This window comes from Petaurus breviceps, unplaced genomic scaffold, assembly GCF_028583685.1.
Source record: "Petaurus breviceps papuanus isolate PSGF00001 unplaced genomic scaffold, PetGlider_PUasm1.0 183, whole genome shotgun sequence".
Classification (NCBI taxonomy): domain Eukaryota; kingdom Metazoa; phylum Chordata; class Mammalia; order Diprotodontia; family Petauridae; genus Petaurus; species Petaurus breviceps.
In genome coordinates this window covers 16,594,919-16,613,785 of record NW_027185791.1, presented here as the reverse complement: position 1 = coordinate 16,613,785, position 18,867 = coordinate 16,594,919, and the positions used below count along the sequence as shown (strand labels likewise).

General features: G+C 39.9%; 1 protein-coding gene across 3 annotated transcripts in view; it reads left to right on the top strand.

Moving 5' to 3' along the window:
* Positions 1 to 3,720: 3,720 nt before the first annotated feature.
* The window catches only part of BAG1 (BAG cochaperone 1), a 53,917-nt gene continuing 38,770 nt past the window's right edge, over positions 3,721 to 18,867 (top strand). The window contains exons 1-2 of one of the 3 annotated variants that reach the window (XM_069087926.1): positions 3,721 to 3,975; positions 15,144 to 15,272. In XM_069087926.1, coding sequence (XP_068944027.1) covers positions 3,939 to 3,975; positions 15,144 to 15,272 — 166 coding nt within the window. In that variant the 5' untranslated portion in view covers positions 3,721 to 3,938. The remainder of the gene's footprint in view (positions 3,976 to 15,143; positions 15,273 to 18,867) is intronic. The other 2 variants (XM_069087928.1, XM_069087927.1) reach the window with 2 other exon arrangements.

The following is an 18,867-nucleotide window of genomic DNA, read 5'->3' as shown; positions in this document are numbered from 1 at the left end:
CACGCAGACCAAGATTTGAGTTGTATTTGACCTCACAATTATGCTCAATCCTATCTTCAGATTCATTGTCCCTTTTAAAATTTCTCTAAAGGACCATTTGTGTGTGCTACCTCATCTAAGAAAGCAAATGTGAAGTGAATATGAATCAAGTATCCTTCTCCTACTCTAGTAATGATTTCGTTTTTGCAATTGTTATAAATGTTACTGGGCTTTGGCCATGCCCAAAGGGAGTAGAGAGACTTCAGACTTTTGGGAAATCCACCATATCCAAGAGGCCAGCCCCCTTCTCCTCCCTTGCCCTCTGTTGAATAGGTACTTTTGTTCACTCAGATTCCTACGTCTCTTAGTTTCCTGTGGGCACAGCCAAAGGTAGGTTATATTAATATTAATATGCATCAATGTGAATATATTCTAAATCTGCTTGATCCTGTATCTATAGATGGAGGACTAAAGGTCAATTAGTTTACAAATGAGGAAACTGAGACCCACAGAAGTGCCTTGCCCAAAGTCATACCAATACCAAGTGGCAGATGGAGCTTTTAAATTCAGGCCAGTAAGACTCCAAATTCTGACCTACGCTTTGGTTCTGAACACTACTCTCTCTGCAAGTCATAACAAACATTTAAAAAATGAATGACTCAGTCTACAAGGACGAATTTCCTTGTTGAGTCATTTTTCAGTCACGTGGAATACTCCGTGACCCCATTTGGGGTTTTCTTGCTAAAGATGCTGGCGTGTCTTGCCATTTCCTTCTCCACCTCATTTTACAGATGAGGGAACTGAGGCAAACAGGGTTAAGTAATTTGCCCGGGATTACACAGCTAGTAAGTGTCTGAGGTCACATTTGAACTCAGGTCATGACTCCAGGTCAGGTACTCTATCTATCCCTGTGCCACCTAGCTACCCCAAATTTCTTTACAGTGACTTAAAAATTAAATAAGCATTTTTTTTCAAAAGATTCACTCTTTTCCTTGGCCTAAAAAGGAAACATATTCTCTGAAGTTCAGGTGTGGAACTGAACCTTTAAAAGGAGGTGTCAGTTTCTCTTATTTGGAGAAACCTCTTATGCTGATTGTATACTCACTCACGAGCAACTATAAAGCACAATTTTATTCATTGCTTTCAACACTTATTGAGTGCCTAATGTTTGCAAGGTTTTGTATTAGGGGCTGGAAGATGCTAAGATGAAAGTCTTATCTCTGTCTTTAGAGAATTTAGAGACTAGCAGGTTTAACTGAGAAGGTTAGATCTTCAAGTTCTTGGAGATAACATCAAGCGGTTATATAAAATCTTCAAAGAAACTCTTCAAAGGCTATAGAAAAATAGAGCCTTTCTGAAGATTTTGAATCATCCTCTGCAGAAAAATGATCTCATGACTCATCTATTTATTTATCCATTCAAAAACTGATCATCAAACATTTTTTAATCTCCCATGACTAGGCTTTCTGTTACGAGCTGTGGATAAAAAGAAGGAAAAACCAGTCCCTCTTCTCATGAACCTGACAATCTGATTGGGGGAGAAAACAAGGAAGCAGCTGTATAGAAACAAAAATATATCCTTGATAAATCTAAATCGGAGGCAATTTAAGAGAAAAGGAATTAGCATTAAAGGGGAATGAGAAAGACTTCTCTGAGGGAGGTGGGATTTTAGCTGAGAACAGGAAAACCAGTAGGTAGAGATGATGAGAGAAAGCATTCCCCAATGTCGGACAGCCAGTGAAAATGATCAGGGCCCAGAGATGGACTGTCTTCTGTGAGGAATAGAAAGGGGGCCAGTTACTCCCTCATGTGAAGGGCAGTAAGATGTAGCAAACATTTCATTTCCCCCCCTACTGTCTTCTCTAAAGTTAAATCTCTGTTGTAAAGCTTAGTAGGAGAGATAATTACACAAATTCAATAAGCATTTATTAAGTGTCTAGTAGGCTAGACACTTAATATACATATAGTACAATACTATATGTATATGACATTATGTCTTCAAGGAGATTACAGATAACTATAAGGAAGGAAACAAACTTTTATTAAGAGCTTACTATGTGCTAGGTGCTTTACAACTATCTCCTTTTATCTCCATTTTATAGTTGAAGAAAATGAGGCAAACAGAGATGAAGTGACTTGCCCAGGGTTACACAGCTACTAAGGGTTTAAGGCCACGTTTGCACAGAAGCCTTGATGAGTGCAGACCCATTGCTCTATCCCCCTTACCACCTAGCTGCCTCCAAGGCAATCAATCACCATTTAAGTTCCTACTGTAGAGGGCAGAGTTGGAAGAGCTGGTTCAGATTTGAAAGAATTCATTTAGACCTTCTCTTTAGTCAATGGGAGCTTTATTGACGAAAAAGCATATGGACCTGAGATTTATCAAGTAGCTAAACAAAGGCACTGGCATAGGAAAATGACCAGATTTATATAGACAGAAAGCTATACAGCCTGTAAGATGCTGTAATGGGAATGTAAATTTTAAAGATCTTCCCTGCCCCTAGGCTAAAGTGCACCAGAAAGAAGCCTGGGGAGGGAGGCTTGTTTTTCAGAAGATACTTTTTGATTGGCCAGTGGGTCAAAAAGGTTGTTACATTCTCTGAGCCAGGAGAAGGCTATATAAGCACTGATGTGTAGCTTTGTTTTGGGACTCACTTTGAGAAATGTTCTGTAATTTGATCTGAATTCTGGGAAGCCGTTGTTGAGAGTCCCCCGGCTTTGAAAAACCCAGAATGTGGAAACCCAGATGTTGACTGGGTATGGATGTAATGGTTGGACAGTTTAGAAATCTGTCTACTTGATGTTTCTGTCTTGATAATTATGCCTGTATACTTTGAGGTTCAGGGTGCTGACCTTTTCTCCTGAACAAGGTAAAGGATATATGTCTGACTGATTAAAGTAAGCTTGTTAACCCATTTTGAGTTGCTTTCCTTTAACAAAGCAGATCCAAGAACCTGTGGTAGCTGCAAACCCTGAGGACGCTTGGGGTGCTTGCTGCTACAGATGCTAAAGTAAATATTGGGGTTTCTAATGGGGCTTGGAGATGTAGAGACAGGATGAGGAAGATGCATGACACAAGATAAGGGAGACAGGGGAAGTTTTATGACCGAGGATTGGGGGACACAAGGAATTTTATGGTCCAGGATAAGGGGAAGTTTTATAGTATTTCAAGATAAGGGAAGAGACTGTAGGGTGCCTTCAGGTTAGAGAATAAACTAGGGATTTCACAAAGTACTAGAAAAGCAAGCCTTAATATTATTTTTAACCCTTAGAGATTCACATCACTACTATGCGCTAAGCTCTACCGATTTAAAAAAAAAAGGCAAAAGCCAGTTTCTGCCTTCAGGAAGCTTCCAGTCTGTTGACGGAGATCTAAATCTCCTTGATCGTGGATCTAGAGATGGAATCCTAAAGGTCAACTCGTTTACACATGAGAAGGTCGTTTGTGGAGATAAGCAAACAACGATACCAAGCAAGCCAGATACAGGATAAACAGGGGGTAATTAACTGAGGGAAGGCTCTAGAGAACACGGGAGAGGAGAACACGGGAGAGGAGGTGACAGCTGAGCCACGACTCCAAGGAGGGCGAGGACTTTGACCAGAAGAGCCGGGAAAGGGAGGAGGTAGGATAAGGACCCGGCACTCCCGGGCCGGGATGCTGGGGAGGGTCGCGATGCCTGCCTCCTGCCTCCTGCCCCCGCATCTCGCACTCTGGTCCAGACGGGCTCCGGCTGCTGCTAAACTGCGGAGAGCAGACCCCGCCGGCTCGGCCCGGGCTCGGCCCCGGCTGGGCCCCGGCTCTCCTCGCACTCGTACTGAGCATGCTCAGCAGCTGGGACAGCTTGGGCGCCGGGCCGCTTGGGGCTCGTACCTGCAGCGTGCGGAGGGCAGAGCCTGGGGCCGGTGGATGACCGTCAGGCCTGGGCTTTGGGGAGCCCGAGGGAGCGGCCTCCGCAGAGATGTCCGCGCCCTCAGTGACCGTCACTGTCACCCACAGTAAGTGAGCGGGCGGGGGGCGCAGCCCCGATCTGCCCGGGGTGGGCAGGACACAGCCGGGGAGGGGGTGTCTTTGAAGCCCTTCACATGCTGGGCACGGTGGGGGCCGGTCCGCAGGGCAGAGCCGCAGCCTCGTTACGTACAGGAGCGCGGGCAGCCCCTTGGGCACGATGAGCGCCTGCCATGTGCTGAGTGCCGCGGACAGCACTCGGATAGCGTCTTTCTCCAACATATTTGTCTTTATTTCTTTCTCCTCTTCTCCACGCACTTCCCCTCCTCACTTCAGAGACTTCTTGTCTCGGGTCTGGGGGCTGGGGGGAGATCCCTTCCAACCAGCTCTCCTGAGAGTCCCCGATTGTCTGATGTAGCGGCTTCCCAGAGACCCCCGTTCCTGCTTCTGTTAACGACAACAATGGTCATTTAAATATGTAGCACTTTTAAGGTTCGCATCATCTCACACGTGTCAGCTCATTTGAGCAATCCTGCCCTGGTTTCTGGATGTTGGGAGGGCTCAGGAATCGGGGCAGCCTCCAATCCATGGTAACCCTTCCAAAAAGTTACGTTTTACTGTTGTGATCGTGCCCTAAAGTAGCCAGTAACTCACAATGCCAGCTCTGTTGTGGTCATCGAACCTGACTGCAAGTGGCCAGTCGGGAAAAAAGGATGTTCTGATTTCAAAGGAGTCTAACTTTCTAAAAAGCAAACTTGGTATTGCAGATCTATATGAATTAGATCTCTCTTAACAGTTATTTAACGGGAACTGTTTACAAAGTGACTATTAACACGTTATAGTATCACAGGTCTAGAGCAGGAAGAGATCTCAGAGGCCAGCCAACTACTTCATTTTATAGATGAGTAAACTGAGTCTTAGACAGGTTAAGTCACTCGATGTGAGGATCAGATTAAATGACATACATGTCAAGCACTAGATGAACGTCAGCTATTGCTGTCGTTATTGTTGCTGCCCAAAGTCACACGGATAATGTCACACACAGGTGAGATTTGAATCCAGTCCTTTGACTCCAAAGGCAGTGAGTACTTCTTTCCTAGAGTAGTACAAACCCTAGAATAAAGAGTAAGGACACCTAGGTTCTTCCACCCCTTCCAGAATGAGGCAATAACATGGTTTTATGTTCCAATGAGTTTTAAGGTTTACAGCGAGCATTCTAGACAGCCATAAGTTGCGGGCTATCTGGCTACATAAGTAAATCAGTTTTATCCAACAAGTATTTCTGGCACTATGTTTGCCACAATGGTGAATACAAATGCAAAATCAAAATGCAAGTCAAAATCCCTGCCCTAAGGTAACTTATGAGAGAGGCTGTATAGTATAAGCAAATATTTGGATTGAGAGTCTGGAGAACTAGGGTCTGGTCATAATTCTACTTCTGTTTGGGGGCAAGTAATACTGTTCTGCACAAGGACAAATTTTCTAAAATTTCTAAAAGATGAAGAAAGTAGAGTTGGCAAACTCTTAAGTCAATGAGCTTGATTTCAAGTTCATGTCAGAATTTAGAACTTGTTATGGAAAGGGTAATCCTGTATATCCAGAAGAAGTGCCAATTATAGAGAGCCGTCATGCTTTTATAAAGAACTGTTTGGGGGGGGGGGGATCATGTGAGTAACAAAATAGAGGATTAAACATTTTCTCTGATCTCCATGACCTCTCAAACCATAAACAGAAATTATGCACCAAAGATTAAGCCATTTCAGCTGTCTCCGTGGTCTAGGACTCTCACAGTCCAAAAAGAGGTTTAAAAAAAGGCCCCCAAACTAGTGAACTAACATTCAACTTACCCTGCACCCATCTCTAGCCTTCTGAGCCACCACTAGGCTGCACTAGCAGAATCAAGGCCCCAGATCCAAGGACAGGAAGCACAAATCTGCAACAAAACCCATTCCTGCACCCAGGTTCCCTCTCCCTTTTTCCAGTGCTGTGGAGACCCCAACTCCAGGCTGTGACAATTTACTTCAGCTACATCAGGCAGTCAGGTGACTGCAACCCTTCAGGAGCAAAAATACCAGCATGGCAAAACTCTGAACTGCTGGTACTGGGCCAGAGAACTGAAGAACAGAGGGAGCAGAACAGGTCACCAGGACAGGACACCATGTGTGTTTGTTGTGGGGGGTGGGGGGAGAGAAGCATGTTTAGCACTGTGCTAAGTCTGCAGGAATGTGCACAGTGCCCAGGAGAGTGAGTCCTGATTAACCCTAACCCAAAGTCACTTGGGACAAAGACCACAAGTGGTGAACTGTGGAGCCAGAGAGGCTTTGAAATTCAGGTCTGAAGGAAACCATCATCAGAGGGGACAGAGCCAGAAAATGAATAGGGGAAAATTAGGGAGAAAAAAAGAAAAAGTACTAAAAATCTCAAAAAGAAGAAAACTCAAAAGACCTTGAAATAAGAAAATCAATCAGTAAAGATTTATTAAGCACGTACTCTGTGCCAGGGATTATGCCAAACACTGCGGTTACAAGAAGGGGCAAAAGAAAGTTAAGAGAGTCCCTGCGCTTGAGGAGCTTACAATCTAACGAGGGAGATAACATATAAACACGTGCACACACACATACATATACCTACACAAAGCAAACTCTATACAGGAGAAATGAGAAATAATTAACAAAGGGAAGGTATTAGAACTAAGAGAGGTTAGGGAAGTCTAGTAGAAGATGTTATTTTAGTTTGGACTTAAAGGAAGCCAGGAAGGTCAGTAGGCAGAGCAGAAGAGGGAGAGTGTTCCAGGCTTGGGGTAAAGCCAGAAAGGGCACCTGGAGCCAAGAGATATTCTGCTTCAAAGAATATCCAGAAGGCCAGAGTCACTGAATCAGAGAGCTCCTGGCCAGGAGTAAGGTGTAGGAAGACTGGAAAGGGTAGGAGGAAGTTAGGTAATGAAGGGCTTTGAATGCCAAACAGCGTTTTGTATTTATGATCCTGGAGGCAATTGGGAGTCATTGGAGTTTATTGGGAAGGGGAAGTGTTGTGATAAGACCTTGCACTTTAGGAAAATCCCTTCAGTGACTGAAAAATCAACAGGGAAAAAACATTAATAACAGAAGGAAGTATGACTTTTAGTCCAGTAAATGAGTTCAGGTGTCTATGAATAAATACTGCAAAATAATGGAAAATTATCCTACATTTGATGAATTTGAAGAGGAATTTGAAAAGAACATAAAACCACCATGTGCTGTTGATAAGTGGTTCAAAAGAGAAATGAGAATTATGAGAGCAGAAATTATGACTTCGCTGCTAATATAAAAGAAAAACTGGAATTTGTCATGTCAAACCTCACCAAATAAACAAAAGAGAGAATGATAGATTGGAAATGCAAATATACAGAAGTGAAGAACAATCTAGAAGAGAAGCAAAAAACCCCAATAACATTAAAACTAAAAAGCAAAACATCTTGATCTTGAAAATATGATGTGTAGAGACAACCTAAAGATCTTAGGTTTCCCAGAAGAACGTGACAAGACAAAAAAACCAAACCTTTACACCATGATGCAGGAAACAATAGAAAAGAATGCACAAAACTTCTGAACATAGAAAATCATACCAGTTGAAAGAATTCACAGATCATCTGCAGAAAAATTGAGGGCTGCAAACTCCAAGATACAGTTAAATTTAACAATCCAATTCAGAAACAACAGGATGTCAGGAGAAATACCTTCAAATGGAAAGGAAAGGAAATGTGAATAACCTAAGACTATTCTGTACCCACTAGAAAATGTTGGAGAGAATGGAATAATGTATTCCCAAGAGCCCAGAAACTCAGGATACAGACCAGGGTGACTTATCCAGTGAATCTGAGCTTAACCATACTGGACAAAAGTTGTATGTATATTCAGTAATAAAGAGGCATTTGAAATCTTTTTTTTTTTTGCTTTTTTGCTTTTTTTTTTGGAGGGCAATTGGGGTAAAATGACTTGCTCAAGGTCACATGGCTAGTTTTTGTGTTAAGTGTCTGGGGTCACATTTGAACTCAAGTCCTCCTGACTCCAGGGCTTGTGCTCTATTTACTGCGCCACCTAGCCGCCCCCTTGAAATCTTTTAGAAAGAAAACCAGAACTGAAGACATTGTTTGCTTCTTGAATGCCCCAAACCATAGAAATGCTGGAGGAGTGAACAAATGTAGCAGCCAAGGACAACAATATCTAGGATGACAGCAGAGATCATTAAGAAACTTCTTTTTACATGCACATAAGGAGACAAAGGTGGAGGAGAGGATGAAAAGGCGAGACATTGGACATTATGGACAGAAGGAGGTGATACGTTGACTACAGATAAGTCATTGTATTTTTTTTTTTTATGAAAGGGAGGGTATGTGAAAAGGAAAAGGGAAGCAGGGGGATAGAAAGGAATGTGTGATGTCCCAGGCCTAGCTCAAGGTTAGCAACAAAGGAGAGGCGCCTCCTCCCTTCCCTCACTCCCCCATCCTGCTGGGATCCCAGAAAGAGAAGAGCTTACTGGGGAGTGGGTAAGGAGGAGGGAAGATTGAAAAGAGAGGGAAAGGAAGAAAGCCTTGCTTTGGTGGTAGGAAGAGGTGGTTCCACTGATGAATGTTTCTATGAGGGAAGAGAGATGGTCTATGAAGGGAGACAGGGACATTTCACCAAGTGTGGCCTGGAGGATCTGATACTTGAAAAGTCTACTCGTTCTACTTTAGGGGGGGAGGAATTGGAACTCCTGTGGGCAACTGGCATTTGAGAGAATGGGAGAGCATGGACAGAGGGAGGAAATTCTGAGGCAAATGGGGGATAAAGACAATCAGGGAAGGATAGAGCTCTGTGGTGGCTGTGTAATCAGGGGTATGGTGGGGAAGGAGCCCTAGCCTGGAGCAATATCCTCACTGATACCCGCAATCATTGGCATAGTTCTGGGAGTGAGGCACAATGGAAGAGAGGAATCCTTGGAGCAAGTTCCACTAGGCAGTGAGAGAAACCACCCAGAGGGGGGCCTAGAATGGATATCTTGGGAACCTCAATTGCATGAGGAATTCAGAGAAACGAGAGAGACCAGATAATTATGGGGATCATGAATCAGAGAATGAAGATCTAGAGTAGTAGAGAGGGTGGATAATGAAGAGAGTGAGAAAAAACCTTTTTGGAAAAGGGTGCAAAAAATTGAAATAAAAAAAATTAATGAACAGGACTAGTTGAAAGGAAGGAAGGAGAAAGGGGGAATCTACTTGACTAACTGAGAGGAAAAGGGTATAAGAATTATATAATCAGGGGCGGCCAGGTGGCTCAGCGAGTAAGAGCACTGGCTCCAGTGTTGGGATGACCTGGATCAAATCCGGGCTCAGATACTCAGCACCACACCCAGAAATAACTGGCCGTGTAACCTTGAGCAAGTTACTTAACCCCTATTGCTTTAAAAAAAAAGAATTATATAATCAAGAGGGCAGCTAGGGTGGCACAGTGAATAGAGCACCAGCCCTGGAGTCAGGAGGACCTGAGTTCAAATATGGCCTCAGACATTTAACACAAAAACTAGCTGTGTGACCTTGGGCAAGTCATTTAACCCCAATTGCCCTACTTTCCCCCTCCAAAAAGCAAAAAAAAAAAAAACCCCAATAACAAAAAAAGAATTATATAATCAGATAAAAGCTAGAGAGAAAAAAGATCTAATAACAAAAGTCCAAAGAAAAAGGAGTAACATGAGGAAAGGAGATCTGGGTGAGGACCACCTTAAAAAAGATGAAGGAAAAGTACCTGATAATACTGTGTTTACAAAAGAGGGGGAAAATTCCTTAAAAAATCCCAAGTTAGAAAGTCCCCAGTATTAGAGAGAGAGGAAAATATAAACCTCTCATAGTTTTACATGTAAATAGACTAAGTAATCCAATAAAACAAAAAAAGAATGACAGATTGGATAAGAAAACAATACCCTGCTATCTGTTACCTTCAAGAAACACATTTGAGGGGTGGCTAGGTGGCACAGTGAATAGAGTACTGGCCCTGGAGTTAGGAGGACCTGGGTTCAAATCCAGCCTCAGACACTTGACACACTTACTAGCCATGTGACCTTGAGCAAGTCACTTAACCCCAATTACCCTGCCTTCTGCCCTCCAAAAAAAAAGCAAAAAATTAAACAAAAAGAAACACATTTGAAAAACAAAGACATATGCAAAATAAAACTAAGGAGGTTGGAAAAAACTTACTATGTATCAAGTGAATCCAAAAAAAGCAGGAGTTGTAATTCTATTATTTGACAAAGCAAATTAAATAGAGATAAAAAGAGGAAACTTGTTATGCTAAAAGCAACCATAAGCAACAAACTAATATCAATAATAAACTTATATCCTCCAAATGCCTTCACATATAAATCCATAAAGGAAATACTATCTAAGCAACAAGAACATATAGACAGTTAAAATAATATAATATAAAATAAAATGCAATGCTGAGACTTCAATATCTCTCTCAATTTTGGATAAGTCTAACAGAAAGATGGAGACAGCTAGGTGGTTCAGTGGATAGAACACTAGGCCTGGAGTCAGGATGACCTGAGTTCAAATTTGGCTTTAGACGCTAGCTTTGTGACCTCAAGCAAGTCACTTAAACTCTATCTACTTTAGTCTGCTGGAGAAGGAAATGGCAAACTATCCCAGTATCTTTGCTAATAACACCCCAGGGACAGTATGTTTCACAGGGTCAAGAAGAGTCAGACAGGACTGAATTGACAGAACAATAACAGAGATAAACACAAGAGGAACTGTGAAACTGAACAAATTGCTAGAGAAACTAGAGCTAAAAGATTTATGGCATCTTCTAAATGGGTCTCCAAAGAATACGCATGTTTCACAGCACCACATGGAACTTTTACAAAAATTGATTATGTACTAGGGCAAAGAGATATTGTAAACAAAGATAAAAAAGGCAGAGGTAGTTCATATGTCCTTTACATAGAATAATGCAATAAAAATAGAAATTGGTTCAGGAGCCACAAACAAAAGATAACAGACTTAAGTGGAGATTAATAATGAAATCCTAAATAATAAATGGCTCAAAGAACCAATCGTAGGAACAAAAGCTATGTATAGGAAAATGATAATGATGAAAAAATGTACTAAAATTTTGGGGATACAACTAATTTTTCAAGGAAAAAATCATATACTTACAAACAAATATAAGCAAAACAAAAAGAGAGAGGATTAATGAATCAAACATACATTTACAGAAATTAGAAAACCAACAGATAAACCTGAAATAGGTAAAAGAGGAGATATTAAAAATTAGAAGAGAAATAAATACATTGGAAACAATAGAAATGATAGCTAAACTAAAATTTAGTTCTTTGAAAAGACTAATAAAATTGATAAACTTTAGCTAGTCTAATTAAAAAGAGAGCAGAAAATCAAATCAATAAAATAACAAAGGGAAATCACAGCGAAACCAAAAGAAATAAAAAAAGGATGTAGTAATACTTCATTTTATTGTGCTATACTTTATTACACTTCATAGATATTTCATTTTTTTAAAAACAAATTGAGGGGCGGCCAGGTGGCTCAGCGAGTAAGAGCACCGGCTCCAGTGTCGGGATGACCTGGATCAAATCTGGGCTCAGATACTCAGCACCACACCCAGAAATAACTGGCCATGTAACCTTGAGCAAGTTACTTAACCCCAATTGCTTTAAAAAAACAAAACAAAACAAAAAACGAATTGAAGGTTTGGGGCAGCCCTGCATTGAGATCTATCAGCGTCATTTTTTTTTTTTTGGAAGGGGGAAGGCAAGGCAATGGGAGTTAAGTGACTTCTTCAAGGTCACACAGCTAGTAAGTATGTCCAGTGTCTGAGACCCTATTTGAACTCAGATCCTCCTGACTCTAGAGCCGGTGCTCTATTTACTGCACCACCTAGCTGTCCCCAGCAGTGTCATTTTCTAACAGCATGTGCTCACATCATATTTCACTATGTGAAACATTTGGCAATTCTTGCAACATTTCGAACTTTTTCACGAATATTGTATCCATTACAGGGATCTGTGATCAGTGATCTTTGATGTTACTATTGCAGTTGTTTTTGGGCACCATGAACCATACCCATAAAGGACAGCAAGCTTAATTGATAAATGTTGTGTGTGTTCTGATTGCTCCACCAGTCAGCTATTCCTTCATCCCTTTATCTCTTTATTTCTCTCTCCTCGGGCTTCTCTATTCCCTGAGACACAACAATATTGAAGAATATTACATAAACTTAGATGATAAAGCAGCAGAGTTTGAGAGGATTGACTCCAATTTTGAAAGAAGTTCTACTGTGGGTAAAATGCTATCAAATAGCATGGCATGCTACAGAGAAATCTTTTATGAAAGGAAGAGTCAATCAATGCAGCAAACTTCATTGTCTTATTTTAAGAAATTGCCATAGCCATCCCAACCTTCAGCATCTACCACCCTGATTAGTCAGCAGCCATCAACATCAAGGCAAGACCCTCCACCAGCAAAATGATTATGACTTTGCTGAAGGCATCTCAGATGGTGGTTAGCATTTTTTATCATTAAAGAATTTTTAAATTGAGGTATGTACATTGGTTTTTTAGACATAATACTATTGCATACTTAATGGATGACAGTATAATATAAACATAACTTTTATTTGCACTGGGAAACCAAAAAATTTTTGTGACTTGCTTTATTGCAATGTTCGTTTTATTGCGGTGCTTTGTAACTAAAGCCACAATAACTCTGAGGTATGCCTGTAATCAGAACATAATATTAAATAGAAAACTAATAAACATTCCCCAATAAATTGTCAGAGAATATGAACAAACAATTTTCAAAAGAAGAAAAGCAAAGTACTCACAACCACGTGAAAGAATGCTTCAGATCACTAATAATAAAAGAAATACAAATCAAAACAACCTTGAAGTTTCATCTTACACCCTGCAAATTGGCAAAAATGGCAATGCTCAATGTTGGAGGGATTGTGGAATGATAAATATACTAACATATTGTTGGTAGGGCTGTGAAATATTACAACGATTTTGAAAAACAATTTGAAATTATGCAAATAAAGTGACTAAAATATCCATACCTTTTGAACCCAATATTCAGTTACTGGGTTTTTATACCCCAATGGAGCCCTTGATTAAAAAGAAAGTCCCCATATATTCCAAAAATATTTATAGTAGCACTTTTTGTGATAGCTAAGAATTGGAAACAAAGTAGATGTTCATCCATTGGGGAATGAAACAAATTGTGGTATGTGAATGTAATAGAATGGTACATGAATGTAATAGAATATTACTGTATTATAAAAAGTGATTTGTGTAGTGAAAATAGAGAACCATGGAAAGATCTACAAGAATTGATGCTGAGCGAAGTAAGCAGAACAAAGAAAAAAAATATACACAATGACTACAACCATGTAAATGAAAATAACAACCACACACAGAGTAACAAAATGAATGTAACAAAACCTTAAAGATCAAGCAAAATTCAAATAAAGAAACGTGAGAAGAGACTCCCTTACCCCACCTCTTCATGGATGAGGGAAATCCACACGTGTTACTCATTGCACATGTTTTTGGATTTCTTCAATATATTGATTAGCTGTGCTTTTTTTTTTTCCCTTTCCAAAAAATACTATTTATTAAATGGCATGATTTTCTGGGAGGAGGAGGAGGAGGAATCTTTGGAATAATAGTGATGATGTAAGAAACAGAAGATATCAATAAAAACTTATTTTTAAAAAGTGAACATCAGGTTTCCTAGGTCAGGGCAATGCTGCAGATATGGTTTATCTAGATTTTAGCAAAGCATTTATCAGCTTTTCTCATATTCTCCTTTTGGGAAAGATAAAGAGATGGAGGCTAAATGGGTGCATTTAGTACTGATTAGATGACTGAATTAGAGGGCAGCTCACGTGGTGCAGTGGATAGAGTATGGGGCTGGAGTCAGGAAGACATCTTCCTGAGTTTACATCTTACTAGTTGTGTGACCCTGAGTGAATCACTTAACCCTGCTTGCCTCCATTTCTTCATCTATAAGATGAGCTGGAGAAGGAAATGGCAAACCACTCCAGCATTTTTGCCAAGAAAACTCCCAAATGGGGTTGTGAAGAGTCCAACACAATCGAAATGATTCAACAAATAACAGATGGCTGAAAACAAAGCAATCTATTTACTAGCCGTGTGACCTTGGGCAAGTCACTTAACCCCAATTGCCCTGCCTTCTCCTCCAAAAAAAAAAGCGCAAACAAAAAAACAAAGTATAGTCTAGGTTCTGCTTCAACCAGTGGAGTGCTTCAGGCATCCGTATCCTGTGTTATTTAACATTTTAACCAGTAACTTGAATAAAGGCAGGCAGGATTATCAAAGTTGCATATGATACAAGGCTAGGCGAGATAACTGACACATCGGATCATAAAATCAGTATTCAAAAAGATCTTAACGGTGTTGTGCTGAATCTAATAAGGTCAGATTTAATAAAGACAAATAATAAGACCTTACATTTGGGTCCAAAAAAATCAATTTACAAATGCAAGCTGGAGATATATAGCTAGGAAATCGTTTGTAAAAACCTAGGAGTTTTAGTGAACTGTGAGCTTAACATGCATTAACAGTGTGACATGAGTTAATTGTATGACAGCAGATAAAAGAAATGCAAAAGGGAAGGGGCTCCCTTGGGGGATGTTTTGTCTTTAGAAGAGAAGACTTAGGGATTACTGTCTTCCAATATTTCAAAGGGGTAGCATGGGGAAGGGAATTTAGGAATTATTCTGGAGGACAGAATCAATAGAAATTACAAGGAGGTAGATTTGAGGTCAACATGAGGTGAAAACTTTCTAAAAATGAGACTTATCCAGTAATAAAAAAGGCTACTTCTGAAGTTAGGAGTTTATTGTCATTGATCATATTTGAGAAGAGTGTAGGTGACCTCCAGTTGAGGTTATTATAAAATAGATTACTGAATTAGGCAGGAGGTGAACTAAATTTCTGCCATCCCTTGAAATTGAGATTCTATGATCCTAATAATTTCCTTGAGAGTAGGGACTCTCCTTTATCTTTTACCTCTATTGTTACCCATCAGAGTTCTCAGCCATTGGTAAGTGTTTAAATAATATTTCTTGAAACTGGAAATGTTTGTTTAATTTCTGCTCTAAAGATAATTTCTGTGTGATTTATAAAACACGTACATCGACAGACAATTATGCTTTCTTTTCAGACAATGAAAAACATAGCGTTCAAGTTGTAGCACAGCCAGGAAACAGTGAACCAACCCTTCAGGACATGGCTCTTCTTATTGAACAAGTTACCGGAGTTCCACTCGCTTTTCAGAAGTTAATATATAAAGGTAGATTTTTTTCTTTTAATATTTTCAAAGAAAAATTATTTCTAAAGAATCCTAAAATTCAAGTTGAAATTCTAGTAGTAAAGGATAGACTTAAGTTGTGTATCACTTTCTTTTCTTTTCTTTTTCCAAATCTCAAGGTACAATTGTAGATATTGATGTAAATTCTGCATAGAGAAGTATTAGACATGAATTATAAATGCTAGTGATAAAATAATGCATGTAACTGAAATTATATTTGTGGCAAAAGAGATTTTTGAAGACTTGTTTTAGGAATAATTCACGTGTATCTATGGTTGCCTCGCTGCTTCCTTCTTCCTTAAGTCCCCAGATCCTTTACCACTGAAACTCCATCCTCATCATGAGGCCTAGGCCCTGTCCCATGGAAACCTCTGTGTAGTTGGTACAGCTCTTGCTGCCTTGAAATCCTGCAAGCCACCCTTGGCAGAGGTCCTATTGCTTCCTCTTGATGATCAAGACCTCTGGATCTTGGTTGCAGAGCCCTGCCTTCCTTGAAATCCCAATGGAAAAGAAATTCTCCTGCCCAAGTTATAGAAGGAGTATGCTGTAGTCATTGAATCTATGACAGGGAGATCTGTTCTTGGTGATTCCTATTTGAATTCAAATTTTCTTCCTATAAAAACAATGTTAAAGGGGAGGCCAGCATCTTTCCTACAGAGAAAATAAGTCTTACATGGGATAGAATTGCTGTCTTCAAGTATGTAGAATACAGATAAAAGAGTTATTCTACTTACTACCCAGGGCAGAACTATCTGTGAGCGATCGGCCTGCAGATCTAATCTGGATTTCAAGAAAAATCTTCCTCACAATTAGAGGGGCTGCCAGACATGTCGCCTCATCGGTCATCTTCAAGCAAAGGCTGGATGACTACTTGTGCAGATGTCATTGAAAGGATTCATTTTTAGATCTAGGTGACCTTTAATGTCCCTTCCAGCTCTAAGATTTTGTATTAATTACAAAGAATTAATTAATAATTAAATAATTTATATAAAATATATAATAATAATTAAAGTAAAATTATTACATTAGTATATAATATATAAAAATATAGAATGGAATATTATTAGCAATTAATTACAGAAACCATATTTAATATACAGTTTTGCAGACTGGTCTAGACCTCAATGCCCTTTACAACATTGTTTTCATGAGAAAATTCCCTCTGAGTTACAAGCGACCCACTTAACAAATTTATGGGATACTTACTGTCTTTTTGTAAGTCAGAGAGCTGTGTGGCTATGTATACTATATCTTTTTTCCCAAAAATGGTAACTCATTTTATTCCCAAATGTCCAATATGGGTGGTATCTGTAGGCAAAAGTCAGATAAATCATGTGAAAATGCCCTTCAGATTACCAACATTCAAGGATATTTAATATATTTGTGCCTTTGTGAAGCTCACCTCTATGTGCAGCTTTGACTTCCCAACTTCTCTCAGAGAGCAGGATTCATTTACGTAGCAGAAGATCCTAACACTGTACAGTGAGAAGTGTGATTTTGAAAAGAATTGCAAAGTGGTTTTTCTTACTGAATCTCAACATTTGATGCTTTGTGGTATGCCAGTTTAAAAATGAAAATGAATTTTAATTGACATTTGTACTGCTAGTTTGCTTTTCCTATCTTGTAGCATTATTTTTGGAAGTTTTTCAAGCTGCACTGAAATTTTTAAATTTCTTGTTGTGGAAGGTCTAGCTGCCCACATCTCTAGGGTTGAATGGCAGAGTCAGGCTGGACTATGGACACTGGATTATAATCTGAAAGGAAGTCAGTATTCAATGAACGTTTACTTAGTCCCTACCAAATAAAAAGATAGTCCCTGCCCCCAGGGTACGCACAGTATACTCCAAGGAAGCTGTAAGGTTTGGCACAGGGGCTTGATATTTGTGGAGGCAAAATTGGGCAGAGCAGCTGATAGGAAATGAAGAGAGGAAGGAAGTGAAATGTAGGCTGTAGTAGGTGCTTTTAGGCAGCGCTCCTGTGAGTTGAGCAGTTTAAGAAGGGCTGAAGGGGTCATGAGTGGAAAAAGTTTAAGAAGTCCTGCTTTTTGGTACCTTAAATACAGTCAAAAAGAAGAGGCATTAAGTGTATCATTAGAAAAAGAGACTGTAGGTCCAGTGTATAGGAATTGTAGGGAAGCAGATTTTGGCCGAGTATACAATAGAAACTCCCAAGGACTGGAGCTGTTTGAAAATGGACTGGCTGGTCTCTTTAGGTAGTGAGTTCCTTCTTACTGTAAGTGTTCAGGCAGACACTGGACTTGCAGGGGAATATTGTGAAGGGGATTCATACTATAACTAAAGATTGAACAAGTTGATCTTCTAAATCTGGGATTTTGTGATTTGGAAAGGTAGACGGGAATTTGAATGTAGAAGAGTTTGAAAATAAAAACTAAGACATCTGGATTTTATCATGTCGGCAGCCATTGAAGTGTTTGTTTTGTTTTGTTTTCCAGCATGGGCATGATGTGATGAAAGTAACATTTTATATTCACGACACTGCCTATTCATTTGCCTTTGTTTTCATTCTCTCTTCACTGGAATTTCTTATGGCTCCTTTAACCGAAGGCCGTCTGTTATTGCTTAAGAGGCTCCCCAGACATGCATAATTATATTGGACCTCGTTCCCTCCAGTCCTATTTGGAGCCTGAGTTAAGTTTAGATCTAGAATAACAAACCCAGTGCAGTTACATCTTCACAGTCTCCAAGGGGCACTTATAGTCTACAATGATCAGGACTGTCCCTTTCAAAGGGAAAACGTAGTATAATTGGAAAAACCAACCCACTACTCTGCATGGAGCCACTTATTCAGTATTTTTTTACTGCTCCGTAGGACTAATTCAGTATTCAGATATGTCACTCAGAGCTACTGTGTAAGTACTCACTAAGTCAGTCTGCTCAAAGTTCCCCTAACGCCATATTAATGTATGTGTATCACATTTTTTTTAGCACTCCTCCACATTAATTCCAGCAAGTGTTAAAACCTGCATATGGAACCAAGACCAAAGTAAGATCATAAACTACTTTTACACTGATATTTCCAGTAGTTGACTGGGCTCTTTAGAAGTAAGAAGCCCCATCATCCAGCTTAAAAAAGCCATTAAGGGGGCGGATAGGTGGTGCAGTGAGTAAGAGTGCCGGCCTCAGTGTCGGGAGGGCCTGGGATCAGTTCTGGCCTCAGATACTTAACACCCACGCAAAATAACTGGCCGTGTAACCTTGAGCAAGTTACTTAACCCCAATTGCTTTTAAAAAAAAAAGCCATTAAGATATTGTTGGTACACAGGAGGCCTTAAGGATTCCAAAAGAAAGCTATTCCTCTTAATCTGCTAAGATATAATGTAGTAAAATTTATATTACAAATAATTTCCCAAGTTTGAAGGAGCTTCCTCGTAATAAACTTCCCAATACAAGTAGGTGATGACCATTAACAATATTAAAGCTTTAGAAAGATCTAGGCATACCTCATGCTTCTGCATTTGACCTTTTCTCCTGGGGACTTTCACTCCCCAAAGTTCACTCTCTCCTTGATGGTTATAAAGCAAACTGAGATCTGACGGAGTATGCCAAGAGAACTTGAA